The sequence below is a fragment of the Marmota flaviventris genome, chromosome 17, assembly GCF_047511675.1.
Source record: "Marmota flaviventris isolate mMarFla1 chromosome 17, mMarFla1.hap1, whole genome shotgun sequence".
Lineage (NCBI taxonomy): Eukaryota > Metazoa > Chordata > Mammalia > Rodentia > Sciuridae > Marmota > Marmota flaviventris.
The window spans coordinates 22,226,300-22,247,411 of NC_092514.1; the positions used below are offsets into that span (position 1 = coordinate 22,226,300).

At 43.9% G+C, this 21,112-nt stretch overlaps 1 protein-coding gene across 1 annotated transcript in view; it reads left to right on the forward strand.

The window, feature by feature from the left end:
* The first annotated feature begins 8,928 nt into the window (after positions 1-8,928).
* Positions 8,929-21,112, forward strand: part of LOC114081398 (integrin beta-3) — a 139,689-nt gene continuing 127,505 nt past the window's right edge. Inside the window, exons 1-2 of the mRNA XM_071603818.1 lie at positions 8,929-9,166; positions 10,424-10,488. Of these exons, the coding sequence (XP_071459919.1) occupies positions 8,929-9,166; positions 10,424-10,488 (303 nt within the window). The remainder of the gene's footprint in view (positions 9,167-10,423; positions 10,489-21,112) is intronic.

Consider the following 21,112-nt stretch of genomic DNA (forward strand, 5'->3'; position numbering starts at 1 on the left):
GTTAATTGTGGCCTGCCAGTCATGAGTTGCCATAGAGACAGGCCTGAGATGATAGTATTAGCAACCAGCTCAGGAGACCCTAAAAAGTAGGCATGTTGCTGGAGAAAGTACGTTCAATTTTTTTTTCTTTTTTTATTCACAAACTTTAGCAACTGCTGCCTTGAGAGTCCATGTAAAAGAATCTCTAGTACTTTTACATATTTTGTGCTTTTTTCTTTTTTCTGGGAAACAGAACAGAACAAATCTGGACATCTGGATGGAAGTGTAAGTTAGAGGGGACCTGCAGGTGGAGAGCTGCACGGAGAGGCACCTGCTCTGACTTCTGGACCTGCGGTTGGACAGGGCCTGTCTCCATCCTGAGACCTTTCTTTCTCATCAGATGACCAATCACTCAGAGACCCTTCCAGTTTGAGGCTGACCTCTGACATGGAGGCCAGACTGACCATCAGAGCCCTCTATTAAAATGTTCTTTCTAATTCAGGTGGAATTAAAGACAATATAGCATAGGCAAAAATGCTCAACACTGTGTATATTTTATCCTCGTTTCATAGATGAGAAAACGGACATATAAAATGTCTAATTACACTCTAGGTAACACAGACAGTCGACTCCAAACCCACTGTGCTTGAGCCACTCTGCTATTCTGTCTCTTCTGCTAAGCTGGAACTAACTTTCACTGTATCTGCTCCTCACTGCACCTCATTCCTTCTCTGCAACAATGCAGGATAAACTCCCTTTCATTTCAGCCTTTTACCTTGGAGAGAATGTGCATGATGCCCTTAGTAAACTAGAAGCCCCATGGACATTGTGAGGAGTGATGTTCCACACGTGGCTTTGTGTCTCCCCTTGATCCCTTAAAATATGTAGTGAGAGCCCCGGGTCATTATTCCTAACAAATACATTTATTTCCATTTCTTTTCAGAAAAAAGCACGTGCACGTGCGCGCACGCGCACACACACACACACACACACACACACACACACAAAATCCCTTGAATGCTGCATCTATAGAATCAGATGACTTAGTGTCGGGCCAGCACAGATAAAATGCTTTCTGCTCTGCTTGGCATCCGCTAATGCATTGCCTGGTGTCCAATGAGTGTGGAACAAACTAAGGTGCTGCACTCAGTCCCTTGGGTCCCAGGACTGATGTCAGAAAATGCAGCAATTACAGGTCATCCGTCTGCAAGTAACTTTGAGAAGACAATTTAGTGACAGACAGGCTATATCTTTGGGTATTACCTGAGTGTCATGTATGAGTTGAAGTCCCCTGATTCTTACCTCTCCTGCTGTACTGTGCTCTTGAAGGTCAAGACCTACAAGCTTAGGATGTGATGTTTAAAGTGATGGAGGTCATCACCTAATCCAATTGGATCATTTTACAGGTAAGAAAACAGATCCAGACAGATGAAACCATGCTGTCATCCAGTAGCAGCAGCACTAGGAATCAAATCTAGGTTTGTACAAGTCCAACCAACATGTCTTAACCAACATGCTAAAATTCATTTGGCCCCAAACATTGACCAGCACTCTGACTTTGGAAAATCTATAAAATGGACATAATGCAAATACTTCATAGAGTTGTCTTGAGTATTAAGTGGGAAATATGTTATGTGTCCAGCACTGAGGCAGGCACAGAGTAAACTCAATCGGAGGCATCCAGGGTCATCAGCAGGAATGAGGACCCCCGATGACTCTCTGGTGATCCTTTGTACCACACCACATCTGTCTCCCTGGTGTTCCTTAACACAACAGGGTTAGGGGGTGCATTATGTTAGGGATAACATGAAGCAACAGCCAAATTGTGGCCCCAGGGAGCTTTAACTCAATGAGAGACACAAAAAGAGCACCCATCTTACACATCTCAGCAGAAGCAGACAGAGCAGTTGGATGGCTCCTTTGGAAACTTTTCCCTCTCCTTGTTTCTGAGACAGTAATCTCTCTCCATTTGCTTCCTACACATTCGCAAACCCCTTCACAGTCCTCTTTTCTGGATTGTCATTCTTTTCCAGATCTGTAAATATGGCTGGTTCTTGAAGCTTCTCCACTTATCCCCAAAGGGAACTTTCCTGGGGGATCTAATCAGGTCTCATGATTTTGAGTTCCAACTGGAACACTGATGCCTATGATCTTCTTCATTTCATCTTTGATCTCTGCTCTCAGCTCCAAGATCCAATATCCCACAACCCACATGGCTTCAATGCGAGGTTTCTCAACCGTAACATTTCCTAAGCTGAACTATAATTCTTACGTCCCAAACCCATTGCTCTCCCCTGTGATTTTTGCATTTCCCTTTATGTCCCCCAAGTTATTCATTCAATGCCTATTTATTGAGTCACTATCATTATTCCAAGCATTGTTCCAGGCAGGGGAGACCAATACAAAGTGAAAAAAATATGACATCCCTGTTTTCACAGAGCTCATAAACTTAGTAGAAAATAACAATTAAATGATGAACTTCTGGCCCCTCTTCTTGTTCCTCCTCTCTCTATATCTCAGAAGATGACACCACCATTTGCTAGTTGCCGAAGCCAAAGAACTTGAGGTCATTTTTCACCTCTGTCTCTCTTTAACTTTCACTATGTGATCCTTCCACAAGTTCTGTAAGCTTTCTTTGGAATTGAGTTGTTAGTGTTGGAGGTGTGGAGAATGGATGAGATCATGAGTGATTTTGTAGACACCATATGGTACTGGGGGGGAAAAAAAGGAATACCAATGAAAATATTTTCCTCCATTGTCCAGAGATCTAGGGAGTGGGAAACCATCTTCTGCACTCTTGTTACCAGGACAATTCACAGAATTTCTGTCATTGGTTTTATATTTCTCCGGTACTTCTTTTGGGGTGGGGGGTCCCATTATTCCTTTCCTGGCTACAGTGGGGTGATGGTTCTGGTCCTACGACTGTGTTGGCTCCAAGGCAGATCTGGAGCTGTTCTGGGAAGACTACCTGAGGCGAATGTACAGGGGTGTTCCTTTCCATAACCTACCTACCTCTATATCATGGTCCCTCCTTTCCTCTAAGACTTCAGGGTCTTAGAAATAGCTTGTGATATTCAAAGGAGGACTATTTAAGTAGAGTAAGTTAGATGGTAACGAAAAAAGAAAAGTAAAGAAATTAGAGAACAAGCAAATGTCACTTCTGCAGGATGGTCATCAATGGTCCGTTGGACAGCACCAAATGTCCAAATGGGCAGCAGCAGAGCTTTTCCATGATGTTTATGCAAATGGAGGCTAGGTAGATGGCAGGGACTCATCTGGCTTCCATATTGTTCCCAAGTCTGGACAATATTCAGAGTTTTCTCTCTGACACAAGTGTGAAGGCTTCTGGGCTCCTTAAATTGATTCTGGAACTTCCCGCATGGTTCCTCTAGGTGTTGTCCAGAATCTCCTTCTCTGGTCTGGTGTTGGGGCTGAGGGAGAGAGCCTTGCTTTTATAGTCTGTAAAATCGATTGCTGGAGCCCACATTGCTCCCCTTCCTCCAGAGACCAATCAAAAGCAAAATGACCATTTTGTCAAACTTCTCTTGAGACAACTATATAGAATATCTAGCTGAGTGAATGGTGAAAAAATACACACAAAATAGCATATTTGAATCTTTCTACCATGGTTGCTTTGTCATTGAGGAAGACCCAACATTTTGAGGAATGGAAACACCTAAAAATGACCATTAGAATTTATTAAAAGTTTTCATGAGTATAATTTCATTTAATCTTCACGTTGATGCTGTGAATTATCTGTAGTTTATATATGTATATCATACATATTGGATTTTACATATATATGATAAAATCTGCACAGAGCTAGGACTTTTATTTATTTATTTATTTTTTTAGTTGTAGTTGAGCACAATACATTTATTCCAAACATTTAGTTTTATGTGGTGCTGAGGATCGAACCCAGGGCCCTGCGCATGCTAGGCAAGCGCTCTACCACTGAGCCACAACCCCAGCCCCAACAGAGCAAGGACTTAAATGTAGATTTCTTACCTAACTTTACTGTATAAATCAATCCAAGGTGGCAGTCCTGACATCAATGGCTATCAGATCTATATGCTAATCATGGGGCCATGGGTATATTGCGCTTCCCGGTGAGTCTGTGCCTGTTGGTTTCCTTGACTCCTGGAGATAAAGCTATAATTTAAAGCCCAGATGCAAAGATGGTGCTTTAGAAAGAGGTAGGAAAAGAGCCAACTGACTTAGGTGTCTTTGACTAAGGGTGGGAGCAAGTTCTGTGCTTGAGCTTTAATGAACAGAGAACAAACATGAGGTGTTCACAGCATGAGCAACAAAGAGAGGGAATGTATATCTTTATTATTTACTTTTAATTCAACGTTTTCCAAGGGGATGAAAGGAACCTGTATCTTTTCCAGAAAATTGAATTTTGACCTCATTTTTTGGGAAGTCCTTTAAGGACCTGTAGACTTGTATTTTTGACATGGCTAAGAAGTGAATGTACTTTGAAAAAAAAACCTCATTTTTTTAATAACAGGAATAGAGGGGAAGAAATGATGTCTTGGGACAACTATGTAGAATATCTAGCTGAGTGAATGGTGAAGTGACACATAAGAAAAAATACACATAAACTAGCATACTTGAATCCCTAACTTTCTTAGCTGTCTGTGGAGAGAGAACGTGTTTTGTTTTTCTTGGTTGCAGCAAGGTAGGGTATAGGTGCAGGGGTGGGGATGGAGGTTGACGTTTATAAGATTTGGGGGTGGGCTGGGGATGTGGCTCAAGCGGTAGCACGCTCACTCGCCTGGCATGCATGCAGCCCGGGTTCAATCCTCAGCACCACATACAAACAAAGATATTGTGTCCACCGAAAACTAAAAAATAAATATTAAAACTTTCTCTCTCTCTCTCTCTTTCTCTTTAAAAAAAAGATTTGGGGGGCACACTTTAGGAAAAAAAAAGAAAAAAATGATTAGAAAAGCAAATATTTCTTTAGCATGAGGAAAAGAATTCCAAAAAATAAAATTACAGGAAACTTGGGGATTCAGTTACCTTCCTTTGAAAATCTCTTCTGACAATTAGCTAGGAAAACAAATCAAAGCAAAACAAAACAAAAACAAAAACAAAAAAAGAAAAGAAAGCTGAATTAGAAACTTTCTGGTTGCATCTTAAAGTCCCCACCCCTCTTAGAATATTCTGCAAGCCCAACCATTTTGTAGGGAGTCTGTGCAACGCAGTGGGGGACTTAAACTTCAGTAGATTCCTGGGGTGGGGGGTGAATGGGAAGTGAAGAGAATCATTAGAGGTGGGGGCACCAATTGGCCACAGAGAAAAGAACCTATGGTGTGGAGGGGCGGTTAACCACCTCTACCTTGGAAGCATCTTTGGACTGTGGAGAAGAAGATGGGGTAGCAGCTGCTGCCCAAAATTAGATCATATATTGAAAGCTGGTCATCTCTGCTCAGACATCTGTGGACCCACCAGCAGCTTCAGCTGGCCAAGGGCACTGTTCAAGCCCCTGGGACCTCTTCATCCCAGGCTTCAAGTGGTAAACAGATGACAGCATGTTAAGCCTTTCTTGTGTATGGCTCCCTTTGAGAATATAGGGAATTTTTCCACAATTGTGCAATGAAAGCTCCTCTCCTACTATTTCTGCTTTAGTTTAGAAGGAATGGGGTCTCCTGCTTCTTCACTCATCTTGGTCAGGTCTAGGTGAGGGGATATTGTCTCTTGGACAACTCCACTTACCTGCTTCCCACAAAGGCAAGAGGACTGGTTGATCTGACTTTTCTATATTCTCTGGGTAAATTCAGCGATTATAATGGCAAGAATCAGAGGTCCTGGTTTACAGCATATTCTCTTTTGCTCTTTCTATTTTTTGCATTGATTTCCTTATCTTTCTTTCCTAGACGATCTCTTTCAGTTGAGAAATGCATGCTAGGATTCAGGTCTGAGACCACCATTTGTATGCTACACACTCATAAGCACACATGCAATTTTAAATACTGTGTCAGGGGGATCACAGATCATTCTAAGAAAACCAAGGAGACTCACTTCTTAAACATCAAGGTGTCTGTAAATCATCCAGAGTTCTCGTTAGAATGTTAAGTCTGATTCAGAAAGTCTGGGGCTGGGCTTGAGATCTGCAGTTCTCATAAGTGCCCAGGTGATGCCAATGTATCCTTGGATCCTTGCTACTTAAATGTGGTCTAGGGACCAGCTGTGCTAGCCCTGCCTGGGCTCTTGTTAGAAATGCAGAGATTCTCAGGGTCCCATCTCAGACCCATGGAAACAGAAACCTAGCCACTCCTAGGTAACTGTTGCCTTCACATTTCTTCGCTCCCTCCCCCCCATCTCTCCAGGGTTACATTATATAAATGTTAAACAACTGCTCTGGGCAGGAGTTGGTTAAATTAGGAGCTGGTCAAGTAGGAAAATCGCTAATTTCCCCAAGGAGTCTCAGAGACGCTGCTTGGCAGCTGGTCCTCCTCTGTGAGTCGTTGGAGTTTGCAGCCGGGACCTTGTGCAATGTTTGTGGAAGGTAATGTGGCTGAATTAATGATGATGCAGGAGCCTTCGCAGAGGTGATTCTTGACTCTTTTAATTGCACCATTTCTCAACCCTAATGCTGCCTCGCTGCCTTTTCTGCAGTATATACCCCCCACACATACAGAGACACCCATATTGTAGATTAATTCTCCTGCTCAAACTGATAAACTACCTGACACATAATTTATACTCATTTATCTTTGCCTCAATCTAGCCAAACTCTTTTTTCTTCTACTCTGTCAACCAGCGTGCTTTGAGAAAATTAGTCTTTAGGCTGCATCCCTCTACGGTGCTCTTCACAGAAGTCCATTCAAAAGCTTCAGGAGGAGTCAGAGCTCATAAAGTTATGGGGTCTTTTCTATATTTCTGACTTTATCCTGATGGAGAGTCTTTAGCCCTCAGGATGCCTGAGGACTTTACATCTGAAAATTGTAATTTATTCCATCACAAACAAAAGTTTCCCTCAATCTGTCCTCTTTCCCAGTCCCTATGGGACACATTCTTCCCCAGCTAATGTCTGTGATCCTGTCTGCCTCTAGACCTGGAGCCTCCAGGCTGGAAACTCACCCCTTTGACATCTGCCTCCATATTGGTTAGCATCCTCCTGCCTGGCTGGACTGGGAGTCTTTGTGTTGTCTCTCTCAGAACATCCCTTTCCACCTTGGTTCAGGGCCTGGAAGGACCCAATGTCTCATCAGAATCCAGATGTAAGGTTGAGCCTCCTCAAGGAACTTATGTCCCTCTTCAAGTGGCACCAAATGGAGTCAAGGGACATGGGGAATGTGAGGAGCTCTGTTCGTAACAATCCAGTGAGGACCTGAGGGACCTTTTATGATGAACCATCAAACTGTCCTAGCTTGAAATTGAGGGTTTGGATGTGGGGAGAAGTGAGGGACAACCTGGCTTCTTTAAACAGCTCAACTGAACACAGGGATCTGCACCTGGTTCCATGTTAAAAGAAGGTTAAGAACTGGCTCCAGCAGAGGGCCAAGGAGGTGTGAACATGGATATCAGTCCCCATTCTTTTCTATTGGACAAACCAAACACGATAACTCCCAGATTCCTTAGTAACCTCCCCAACTGTGGCAAATCATGGGAGAGAATCAATTATCATCTTGGGACTAGATGGGAGTCCATAGTTGGGTTTGTATGATTGGGGAATGGTGGAGATTCCAGAAAGAGTTGGTGGTGGCCAATTTGTTCTCTTATGGAGTCTAATGTCATGGCCAGTCAATTCAAACTGCTTGCAAAACTTACACCAAGTTCTTCCATCTCCTTCACCATTTGCTCTGCTGAGCTTCTGCTTAATTAATTAATTGCACTGTCATTTTTTCTTCCTTCCTTGGCTGCAGGAACTTTATAGAGACAGTGCTGAAACAATCCTAGTAGACCGTCCACAGATCTTTCCTACTGGAACTCAAGAGGGTCTTCATTGACCCTCATTAAGCCTCCTTCACCACTTGGTAAGGGTCCACTCCCTTGCCCTCTCAAAGCCCCTGGTTTCATTCCCACCTGTACCTTCTCAACTCATGTCCTCACCTTCTGCTTTATAATAATGAAGCTCTCCTGAGTAGGGCAGAGGGAAAAGGAGAAGAAATGCAAGTGGAAAGGAGTCAAGAAAGAACCTAGGGAGGAAAACAGAACAGGCTTAGGTGGGGAAGTGTATGCAGTGTGGAGTTCAAGAAGGATCTCCCTGATTTCGGGGCATGGGAGGAGAACACAATGCTAAGTGCTCACCGAGGCTCAGCAGCTGTCTGACCCAGCCTTGCGAAGCTTCTGTCAGCTTCACCCCCTCCCATGAATTCATGCCATCTCTGATTTAGTGAAAAATAAAGACAATATCTGTGGCAGAAGCTGGAATTTGCACATTCAAGCAACCGTTTATTCATCAGTTTTTTATTCCAGGAAGAGCCCACGATTTCAACGATAGCAAGGCCAGGGAAGACTCTGACACCTCTCACAACACAGTCAAGAATTCAAGATCTAATTTTAGAGTTGAGGAAGCACAAGGTGAAGTCCAATCTCACCCTTGGAACAGGGGAGACAGGTGTGAGAGTTTGTGGTGGCACCAGAGAGAATTGTGCTGACTGTGCATGAGATTGTAGGATTACAGAGAAAAGCTGGGAGATGGAAAGTCCAAACCCCAAGGGGTCATTCAAGGAAGTTTTCTTTCTGAGCAGCAGCCCTCCAGGGAGTCCTGAATTCATTTGCACTTGCAATCAGAACCAACCTTTGCTTCTGGTTGCACCAGATGTCTCTTCCTTTTGGTATCTTTCTCCTCCTTTTTGCTCTCTTTTTCTGGCTCTTTTTTACCAAAGTCTAGGCAGAAAAACAGGAAACATGCTAAATATTCCAAACATAGGGAAAACACTCGGTGGAACATTGTGCAAAAGCCTTGGTAGGGCCAGGAAAGCTGCAGAGAGGAAAATGAGCTACACCAGAGACTGGAGAGACAGGAAGCTGCGGCTGCCTCTAGGGCTGGAGGAGCCCAAGCAGGAGGTTCCGGAGCCCAGCAGCACCATGATGGCTGGCCCCGCTGGAGGGGGCAGCTGCTATTCAAAGAAATCACTGATGTGTTGTAGAAAGCAGCGCGAGAACACTGGAGGCTACAGCTACCTGCTGATGCTGCCACTGCTGGATTTGGGGCCATTATTGGATCCTGCAGGTGATGTCCCCTGCTGTGCATTGCCCAGTTCAACCACTGCTGGGGCAGAGCAGAGCTTGAGAGCGCAGGAACGGTGCAGAGGCCCTGGGCAGTACTAGCACATTCCTTTACTGATCCATCTCTCAGTCTTACCTTCTCTTAATAATTAGTTCTTTTTTCTTTTTTTTTTTCCTCTCCTGTTGGATTCCATTGGATATCCTTCATTGAGCACCCTGTGACAGGCATCAGGCTAGAATTGGGGGATAGGGCTGGTGGGTTCAGAAATACAACACCCACAACTGGTCCTCAGGGTACTTATAGATTAGAAATAGCTCTCTGAAGACCAGTAGAGCAGAGGAAGAATCCCAAGAGGAGCCAAGAGAGGAGAGAAAGGGGAGGTAGCGGGAATTCAGTCGATCAAATTCATTATGTACATGTACAAAAATATGTCATAATAAACCCCATTATTATGTATAATTATAATGCACCAATTTAAAAAATTAATATCCCTCTTATCTTTTTGAGGGAGAATTGCTTCTGGAAATGGGTCCTTTCAAGTTGCCGCTATCTTTCCCTTCTGCTTAAAAACCTTAGGACAACATCTGACTGATTTGCTCAATCAGTAGACATGTACTGAGAATCTGTAACATACATTAGACTTTACTGGGGGCAGCGAGACTTTACCTTCAAGAATCTTCAATCTAATGAAGAGATACTCGCAGGACATGGCATAGTGCACAGAATCGTATTGCAACAAGCTCAGGGGTTGACTTCTCAAAGGTTGCTTGTAGGACACACAGGATGCAATGGGGCTGGGCAGGGTCAGGACAGGAAAGAGGCTTATCCTGGATGCACGGAGTGAGAATGCATCTCAGAGAGGAATATGCAGCAAACTTAGGTGTGTACACAACTCGTCTTCTTGCCTCCTGCATGGCCGCCACCCTCATCAGCCTCTGAAATATGGAAACATCCAACATGAGGAGGCAGAAATGCTCACAGAGTTCTAATTCTCTCCTCCCATAGAATCTTGGTCCAATGACCTTGGAGCTTCAGTTTGTGACCTTGGGATATTGACTCCAGATCCTCATCATAGGGATCTGGAACATATAAATTCTTGTGGTTCCATTCTGCTCTATGATCCAGGATCCCATAACTTACCTGAGACCTAGGGGGACACAAAGTTCTGGGGAGGAAAGTGGAATTCTTTCAAGGACCAGTGAGAATACTTGGTCCTTTCTCCTTAGCTCACACGCCTATTCTATTTTCTTCTCTTTGCAGCAGCTCCTATCTTGGAGATGTTGAGGCACTTGGAGAGACCTCCCCAGGTTTATTTTCCTGTTGAGGTAATTTGCAGGCTCCTAGGATACCAGCCAATAGTGTGCAGGAAGAAGTCCTTCCATATCTGTGTGAGGAAAAGCTGCCCAGCTGATGCACAGACCAGAGGCTGGACTGGGGATGGGCTGATCTTTGTGTAGTCAAGTTGGAGGGGATCATAGAAGGTCAGGACATCCTGCACTGACATGACCTCCCCACCCCCACTCCCCAAGTCCATGGTACAGATCAGAAGACCAAGACCCAGAGAAGTGACAAGATTGACGATGTTAGTTGAACAGGACTCTGGGACAGAAAGACGCTGATGTCCCTGGTGGGTCCTCTTTCCAAACCCTGGTCTCCTTCACACTTCTAAATCCCTTCTCCACACTTCAGTTGAGGGGACCTAAGTTAATTTCAAGGGCTTTCAATGACCATTTGCAATTAACTGTATGGGAAATATCTCCAGCCAATTAGTGTTGGCACATTTCCAGGGCTGTCACCAACCTGCTCTGGAGCAATCAGACTTAATTATCTTGTTGTCTTTCTTTTTTTTTTTTTATGTTAATCTCATTTGTGTGGATTTCTGTAAACAATTAGGTAAGCAAAGACTTAATTCGAATGAAGCAATGCATTTTACCAACAACTCAAAATCTTTAAAAAAACCTCGATTGAGTCCATCCCATAGTTGTTATAGGGCCTAAATCTCCTCCAAACCACTGGAATTATGCTTCTTGGGCAACCCTGAACCTCACTTTCCGATTTGTTTTCTTAACCAGCATGGGGCATACAGAAGAACTCTAGAAGGGACAGCCTGTGTTTTGTTTGAGTTTGACCTCTTCAGACCCAAGAATGAACTCACCAAATTAAACAAAACAACCATTTAATAGCAGGAATTGATGTCTGCTTAGGGAGACAGCAAGATGCAGCACAGCATTTCCAAAACGAGTTCTGTGGAGGATTAGCAGGTGTTTGGAGTGAGTGATGGTCATTTCTGCCTGCTTGACCATTCATTCTCCCACGAACAATAGCTTCCTGTTTTCTTTAGGGATAATTCCCTGGCGTTCTTAATCCTTGCTATTCCAGGGAGGATGAGCTGTCACCACCCAGCTCTGGGGTATGGGGAACTGCTCAACTGCATTGTCTGAGGGTCGTTGTTGGCTTGAGATAAGAAAATGATCTGGGCTGGGCCAAGGAGAAGCAACGGTGGGTGACATTTTCTGAATAGCTGTCTTTCTGCTGGTGGTACTAGGATGTAAAATGAGTTCTGGTCCCTGTCAGCAGCTTCATGAGAAGAGTCAGCTCCATGCCAGTGAAGGAAAACAGGAGAATGAGAGGGAAAGAGCAAGAGAGATGTGATGTCAGTAGTGGAGTTGATGCCTGGATTCTGCTTTACCCTCTGACTTTTCAGTGATTTGGCCAATGCTATAGTTTGGATTTGGTTTGAGTATGTTTCCTATGGCTTCCCAATTGGTAGTGATGGAAAGTGGTGGAATCTATAAGAGGTGGGACCTAGTGGAAGGTGATTAGGTCATTGGATCACTGCTCTTGGAACCATTAATGTTCTGTGGAATTCCAGTTAGGTTTTGAAACAAGGTTGTTATAAAGGAAAATATGACTCACTCCTCCCTGTTCTCTGGCTTTACGTCTCACCATGAAATCTCTCCCTCTCCCATATGCTCCTCCCATCATGCCATCCATCCTAGTGTGACACAACCAGGGTTAGGGGCCCTCACCAGAACTGGCACCATGCTTATTTGGATTTTCAGCCTCCAAACTCTAATCTAAATAAGCCTCTTTTCTTTATAAATTACTCAGCCTCTGGTATTTTGTAGAGCGATGCAAAATGGAATAATACAGCCAATGATTGGTGTATTTTCCCCTCCTTAATCCAATTTGACTTTCCTGTGTCACTTGCAACTCAAAGAGTTTTTACAGAGTACAGAGACAGGAAAGTTTTCAAGGTCAAAAAATTATGATTGAACTAACTTGAATTTCAACTGAAGCTCTCTAAAGGACTGAATGATAAAATCAAGGTAGAATTAATTGTACGAAAGAAATAATGATCATTTTACCTTTGTTCCTCCGTGGAAGCTCCGGGGCAGCCATAGTCTTTTTCTTTAGAATCCTTGAGAATTGGAGCAATGATCTCTCAACTGCTTTTCTCTTGATCCAGGGATAGCTTAGCTGTGCCCTGGTTACCTGGAATTTGCAGCCATGTGGCATGCAGAGCAAAGGGCATTGGGCCAGGATTCCTGAGGCTTTGCCTGTTTTCCCAACAGCTGGCTGAGTGGTTTTGGGCTAGGCAAGGTGGCTAGGCTAATTTTGGCATGGTTCTCAGGGGTCCATTCAGTGATGCCAGTTTCTTCTTATGTGAGCCCCTTTTTAGGCCACTTTTAAGTCCTTGTGCTGCTTTTGGCCCATGCCAGCCTGTCCTTCAAGAGGTCTTTCACCCTTGACTCAAGTGAGATCCTAAAAACCCTTCCTGCAGCATCCTGTGTTCTCCAGAGCTCCTGGTTTTCCCCTTCAAAACCAGCCTGGCTTCAGAACATGACACCACTCTATGTCATTGCTACATTTAGACTTTTATTTCCCTTGGTATTTGGCACAGGCTCAAAAAAAAAAAAAAAAAAAAAAGATAATCACAGAGCTTTTGCTAGGATTAGGATCTGGTCTCTGGGAGGTTCTGTGGAGGATTTCAGAAAGTGGGTGCATGGAGGCAGATTGGAGTTATCAAGTGTACACTGGCTCTGGAAATGTGTGTGCTGGGGAGGGACTAGATAGCAGGCTTTGTACCCGTTACCAGACATTCATCACACAACTGAAAAGTGAGCAAGTAAAGAAACACTTGATGTGAATTTGAAGAAAAAACAAGAGGAGAGCTCATCTCGGGGCTCTTCCTCCTGGATCAACGCAGCCTGCAGCCTGGCTTTTCCTGGGGGAAGGGATGAACTTTTAGTCTTCACGTGTGTCCTATAGGGATGAGAGTGTTTTGCCCTTGACTTTGGTAGTCTGGATTCTGGGGCATCTGTCAGCCCCACTTTAAGTAGCACAGCTGGCCACCCTGGCTCTGCTCCTGGCTCTGAACATCTCTTGGGTCCGGTCCAACACATTACAGAATCAATAAATATTTGAATTTCATGCTTCCAGAAGCCACCGTCATGGTAAATGTTGTTGCTCAAAAAATATCACGAGAGGATAACAAAATCTTTCCTCCTCAGGACCCTTTAGTTACTGCATTATCTTTGGTCCTCCCATTGAATCATCAAAGTGTCTCTCCTGGCTTCAGCTTTATAAAAAAGGAGGAAGAACTGTTTTGGAGATTCTAGCCAAGAGTGTTGTATGTCTTTCCTGGAAAACTGGGCCCTCGGTAGCTGGTTTTCTAATCCAGATACTTGAAGGTTGGTATTCGTGCTATTTGCAAAATAGTGCTATTTTTTTTTAAAAAAAAAAAAAAGCACTAGTGCTATTTGCAAAAACAGCATATGCTTTTTTTCACTTCTAGAGCAGAGTAGAATTTTGCTTCCTGCCTGGCTCATTTGTGATTCATACATTCAAATGACTAGTTCTGATAAGAGGGCTAAGAACACAAGTGACATGTGTCAATTTTAGACTGGAGTATTTAATTGCTGATTTAATACCCTCTAGATACATTTTCCCTTCTGATATGGTGGTCCACAACGCTCAATCTGGTGGCTCCTCCATCAGCCTGAGTGCCTGAGTGACTTTAATAAACTGAGCCCTCTGCCATCCTTAGTGGAAAGACTGCATGGATAAAGGAGTACACTTTAATGGTTTGAACCCATTAAAATATTAGGGTTCAGTTGTTATTGCAGCATAAATCTAACCTTTTCTGACTGATACAAGCTCCAAAGCACTGAGACTTGTGAAAGGGACAGATTCCCACATGCTTCTTCCTTTCATCTACCTTAACCATCAATATAGCAATATAAGCAAGATATTGAAGTAGCAATATAATCTTCCCTTTGGGCTAAGAGTAGCTATTTTTGCACCATTGGGGAAATTTCTGATTATGTCTCCAGGAGAATCCTAGCATACAGACAAAGGGGCATCTTCCTATGGTCCATTGATGTTTTCTCCCCAGTTACTCAGGGAATCTTGCATTTCTTGAGATGGAAAGCACAGAAGTTGTCAATATCTCAGAACCAAGTGGAATTTCATTTACTCATTCTGGAAATGGGTCTGGAATAGGCTTGGGAAAAAGGCGTATGATGGGATGTGCCTGTAACATTCATCTAGAGTTTGTATGAGGACAAAAGTTCACCTCATGCTTCTCTAAGGAGGTTCAGCCTCTGAGTTCTAGCCTCTTCTGGCAGGTGGGAGGTTGAGGCTGCAGAACTACAGGAAGTAGGTGTGTGTGTGTGTGGGGATTTGGAAGGCCATGATTCCATGTCTGGGTGAGACAGGCTTCCCAGAGCATGGCTTCCAAGATTCAGGGGTAAGAAAGGTACTAACACATGGCAGAGGCTGGACTTTCTTTGGTTGTCCCAACATTAATCCCAGGCAGAGAGCAGTATCTAACCCTTTAACCTCACTGGTGGAGAGAAAAGCGTGGATCCCTCCATCCAGCATGGGAGCATCAGCAATCTGGCCCAGATCTCTGTGCAGATTACTATAAAGACACACAGGATGGACAAGGGCAATGGACCATGGATTTTTGCATTGCAGGAACTCATACCTTCAAAGCGACTTGACCACTGCTGTTGCACTCTCAGGCTATCAGCAGGGCTGCGGGATCTGACTTTCAGAATTCAATGCCAAAACTTGAAGGAGAAATTGGAAAGTATGCTTTTTCCTGTGGTCGACAAGGAGGGTGCACAGGTCAAGGGCAGTTGTCTTTTTTTTTTTTTCCTGGTGGAAGTTGTCATTATCTTTAATTGGGGGAAGAATCATATTATCAACTGCTGGTTGATGAGGAACAGGAATCAGTATCCCTGTTCAGGGACATTCTAAGTCACATCCCTGCAATGACCTTTGCATCTGCTCCTCTGCCTGGCTCACAATCAATATTGCGAAAGAGGAAGCTTCTGGATAGGTAAGACGGTCTGAAGAAATATTCCTATTAAAGCTATATTAGCTTTGTGCATCCTGAAGGGCTCTTCATTCTCCAAGGGTTATCTCTCTCTCTCTCTCTCTTCCTTGTCATGCCTGCCACTAGTATTGAGTACATTGGCAAGTCATCACGGGCTACCTCAATTTTGTGACAACCAGAGTTCAGGGTTTGCTCTCAGTCCTGGATTTGAGGCCACTTATAATTCTGAGCAGGCTCCCCAAAGTTAACTCTCACATCCTCTGTATTCTTCTCCTGACAATACCCCCCCTTTTTTTTTTTCATTTGCAGAACTCTTTATACTTCCACATCCATTATTGCATTCGCTTCTCGTGGGCTTTTCAAGAATTGCAAAATAGATTTCCATAGTGTACATAGGCTATTTGCAGTTCCTTTCCCACCACCAGGATAAACCAAAACCATTTACACAAACATTCAGTTAAGGACACCGTAGCTTTTTGTAAACACAATAGAGTCACATTTTTATTTATTTTTTTCCCCATCTCTGCTTCTCATAATGTGTTTTACTCTTTTAGAACCTCTTTCTCCTGATTACATTATATGCATTCACACTTCAGGATTTGTGTGGTCTCAGGAAGTATTTAAGCACAATATCCTTATTCTTTATTCTTGCTTCACCCTCTTTTTTTTTTCAACAAGGCACTTGAAGTCCTTTTTGTCTTTTTAATTATCACTTGCTTTTTTCTTCACCGTCTTCCCTTTCTGTCCATGCCAATCTCTCTCAACTTGCTCCCAAACTGAGGCAGAGAACTCTCTTTGGTCCCACAGGTATTTCCTTCCTTTGTGTCTTTAAAAGAGAAATAGGCATCCATTCACTCACTCACTCACTCTCCTGTGTAGCCATTAGACAAATGTTTGCTGAGCACCTATGACAAGCTGGAAAAATAGCAGTGGATGAGATGGGCACAGTCCCTGCCCTCATTACCTAATATTTCTATAGGGAGACTAACCCAAATCCAAAGGATTAAGAATCATCATTTCAGATAGTGATGTGTGCACCAAAGAAAAACAAAGCAGAGTAGGGCGGAAAAGAGGGAGAGAACTGGAAGTGATAGAGGAGGACTCTTGGAGAAAGTAATGCCAAAGTAGAAATCACCATGAAGCAGAGAGGCAGCTGTGCCCACTGGGGCATCTTCATGCACCTTGTGGGGAGCCCAGGCACAGGGTGCTACACCTTCAAGAGACATCAAGGAGACCAGTGCAGCTGAGCTGGATGAGTGAGGGAAGGAGAATAGGTGGTGGGACTGGAGGGGTGGGCTGAGGGCCTCCAAGGCCATAGGCGACCAAGTTGATTTGATAGGATGAGATGGCTTGCAGGGTGAAGGGCAGACAGTGACATAATCTGGTTAATGTTGTAGGATGAAAGCTCCGACTTCTGGATGAGGATTGACAGCATGCAGGGGTGGATAGAGAGATCATTTAGGAGGCCATTGCAGAGACCCAACAAAGACAATTCTGGTCCATGGGACAGACCTCCACTGGTGGAGGTCAGAAGGACAGACTGGGTTTCAGATGTGCCTTGAGGGTAGACTTTCTAGTGACTGTTCGTGGTCTGCTCATGGGTGATGAAGGAAAGAGAGGAGCATGGACCACCCCTAGGTGTTGGGTCTCAGTAAAACTAAGCAAGTGGTGTTCTGAACAAAGTGAGAAACCAGAGGCAAGACAGATGGCAGGAAATTAAGGGCTCACTCAGACTTAGATATATTTAGTTTAATATGTAAATGGAGATGAAGGAGGAAAGGAACTGAGCAATTAGTGGAGGTAGCAAGACCACACAGATATGGACCATGAAATAAAAAATGTTTAAAGCTGTAGGCCTTGACCGAATCAGTCAAGGAGTAGGCGAGGAGAGAGAAGAACAGCAACTCAAGGACTTGGCCTGAGGGAAAGTCCAATTTTAAAGGTTAAGAAGGAAAGTAGGAGTCAGCAGAGAAGATTTAGAAGTAGTGGCCAGTGATCAAGGAGGAATATCAGCAGGGTAATGGCTCCCGGAAGTCAAGTCAGGAAAATATTTCAGGAAGAAGGGTACGATAAATGAGGCCAACTCTATTGTACCTTAGAGCAATGCTGTCAGGCACAGAGGATGGTCTCCATTTTGCAGACAGGGACACTGACAGGGCATGGAAGTGGTTTTCTAAAACGGATGCAAACTGTTGGTAACTTAGTACCACATTCACTTTCCCTTAACTCACACATCTCTGTCTGCGTCCCCTGAAGAGAATTTCCTGAGAGGGTCTGCAGCAGAAGCATTAGGGATCAGAGCCAGCTTTTCTCTTGTGGACTGGGAGAAGATTTTAATATCAAGAAAGAGAGAGAGAAAAAGAGAGAGAGAGGGAGAGAGAATGCAAACTGGGTGCCAACTTCCCTTTCTCTGCTAGAGCATCTTTCAGAAGACAGAGAATAACACCATTAAAAGGCCACGTGCTGTGGTCTGAATAGGGTTATAATCTCTGAAGCTCATGTTGAAATTTGATTGCCTTTGTAGTGATTTAGGAGGTAGGATCTTTAAGAGGTGATCAGGTCATTCAGAAGTGTTGATACCGCTCTCCAGCTACTGGGTTAATTCTTGTGGAAGTGAATTCAGATGCCAGGACTATGCTTTTGGACTTCATAACTTCCAAAATTATGAGCCAATATAAACCTGTACTGTCTATAAATCATATAGTTTCAGGTGTTCTCTTACAGCAACAGAAAACCAACTAAGACCCCATGTAAACAAATATTAGTACCTTCCTGGATGGTATGGGGCTGGACTTCAAAGCCATCACAGCCTGGAACTAGGTTGTGGCCAAGCAGAATGAAGGTCTCTCTTTGGTTAGCTAGAAATTCTGAGGCTCTGAGGAAATCCCTCTGAAACACATTATCATTCCCTTATCTTGACTTTAATGGCAGGTGTTGGGATAGGAAGTTCAGTGGCTGTTAGCTAGCATGCATAAAGGGCTCAAATGTGCCTAGTAAAGGTTCCCTCTTTCTTTCTAACTATAGCTGGCTTGCCTATTTTGAACCTCTAACTGTATGCAGTGTAACAGGAGAGGTGAACCATCAGGTCTTAGGTTCATACCTGCTTTGCAACTGAATTGGAGAATGATGCTAGCCAGAAACCTGGGAAAATCATCTTCACCCCCGATCCCCGCCTTCACCACTGGACCTAGCACCAGGTTTGTCCAGTTTTACCTCCTAAATATCCCTCAAACTTAATTATGTTCCTCTCTGCTGCTACAGCTGGCATCCAGACCATTAGCAGCCTTCTGTGGACTTAGGAAGGGACTCCTAATTAGTCTCCCCACATCTACTCTGAGCCCTGTAACTGCTCTCTCTGCTGCAGAGTTATCTTCTCAGCCTCTGTCTAGAAACTTTCAATAATTTCCCAGTGACCTTGAAATGAAGTCCAAGTTCCACATCATGACACCCACCCCCACCTTCCTCTTGATCCCAACCAAAGCATCATTGTTTCATGAAGAAATACTCTGATCACTTTGCCCACCATGAATTCTTTTGACATCTGCTCTCATCGAACCACACCCCTTCCCTTCACGGTACTTGCCTTGGTTTGGTAAATATAAACGTGACACTGTGATGATTTGTTTGATATCTACACTGCAGGTCATTAATCCTCTGTTCTGTCTGGTTCCACATTCTAACCATATCACCAACCCTTCTCAGACGCCGCTCAGGAAGAACAAATGGCAGTGTGAAGGCTGCTGTGGACAGCCAAGAGGAGGTGTAAGCAGTTGTCACCTGGAATCCCATTGCCCTTGGAGATCTGGGGGCAATTGTCATGAACACATGGGTGTCTTCCCTTCTCCCACAGTGCTTCTGCAGGTCCTGGTATAGGCTCCTCTCAGAGTCCAAAAACCTCATCTGCAAGTGCTGTCTTTATTTTCTCCACCCCTTTCCATCATCATGATTAGGCCTTCATAAGAAATGGACTCCCACCAGCCACATTGCATTTTTCAACAAAATGTGGGACTCATATGGTCACCTCACAAATAGCCTTACCATCTTTCCATTTTTCCATTTCTCCTCTCTCCCTGTCCCTTCCCGGATTGCTTCTTTGATCTTCTCCACTTTGAAGAACTCCAGATTCTTTTTCATTTATGCAGAACATCTTCCCTGTACCTTTGCAGACTTGATGCCATCTGATAGTCAGACTAGAAGATGTTCTGGGCATCTATATCCAAACTTGCACATAGGAACCTATGGAGAACCTGAGAAAGAAGCTCTTATGAGAATTATTCCTGAAAGAACATTCAGAATTGCATAGGGGGAAAAAATCCCATCCACTACCCTCCCCAACTCAATCATGAAGACAGACTACCATGTTCGCTTAGTAGGATCTAGGATGCTTTAATAAGCTCTAGGCAATAGCTAGTTGGCCTGTCTTCTCTGAGACATCATTCTGGTGGTGAGTTTAATGAAAACATGAATCTTTATGAGAACCACCTGGTTTTTAAAGGCCACATCCTCTCTTCATCCCTGGAAACTCTGGTACAATTAGTTTGCATGGTGCCGAGCAGTGATATCTGTGAGTGTATTCGTGCACATCCAGGGCTGAGGATCTCTCATGGATCATCTCCTTCTTTTTAGAGATAAGGAATTGGAGTCCTGGAGAGCAAAATCTGCAACTTGACAAGCATCCTGTTAACACAGAATTCTATTTTTAAATGGTTTGAAAGCTCAGAGTTTGTCCTTTCAAAACTCAGCACCCCCATTCTTGGATTCTTTAATCTCCTAAATGTCTGAACATCTTTGAATTTCTTCTTTCAGGGATGATAGGTGGTATTATACTTTCTACATTCTGGCATATGAATGATTTTGCATTGCAATCCCACTCGGGTGGCTGCTTGGGTGGTATTAATGCTGTACTTCTGGGGTGGTGTGCCCGTGAGTCTCCTGGGGAACTTGTTAAATGCAGACTGACTTGAGAAGTTCTGGGTGGAGGCTTTGATGCTTCATTGTCATTTCTAGCAGGGTCTCGGGGGATACTGATGTGCTGGTCCGTGGACCACAATTTGAGTAGCAAGAGCAAAATGAAGTGTTATAGGGTCTGTTTTTTCCCAACAGAGTTTTCACTTCATTTTGTCAGATGCCTTTAGGGAAATTTAACTTGTTATCCTTTTATGAGAACCCCCTCCCTACCCACAAAGATTGCTATGATATTACGGAAGAAGTTCTCTTTTCCCCAAGGTTGTTATATTGAGAAGCGAGCTAGTCAGATCACCCAGAAGGTATCGTGGCTGCTAGATGGTGAGATTCTGTCTGCTAAAGCCAGGAAGAGTCAAGGTAAGATGAATAGAAGACTCAAGTGAAGCTGGTGTGGTGGCGCACACCTGTAATCCCAGTGGCTCGGGAGGCTGAGGCAGAGGATCATGAGTTCAAAGCCAGCCTCAGCCAAGAGCAAGGCACTAAGCAACTCAGTGAGACCCTATCTCTAAATAAAATACAAAATGGGGTGGGAATGTGGCTCAGTGGCCGAGTGCCCCTGAGTTCAATCTCCAGTTACCCCCTAAACAAACAAACAAAAAAATAGAGTCAACGTGAGTTAATCTGTATCTAAAGATCTA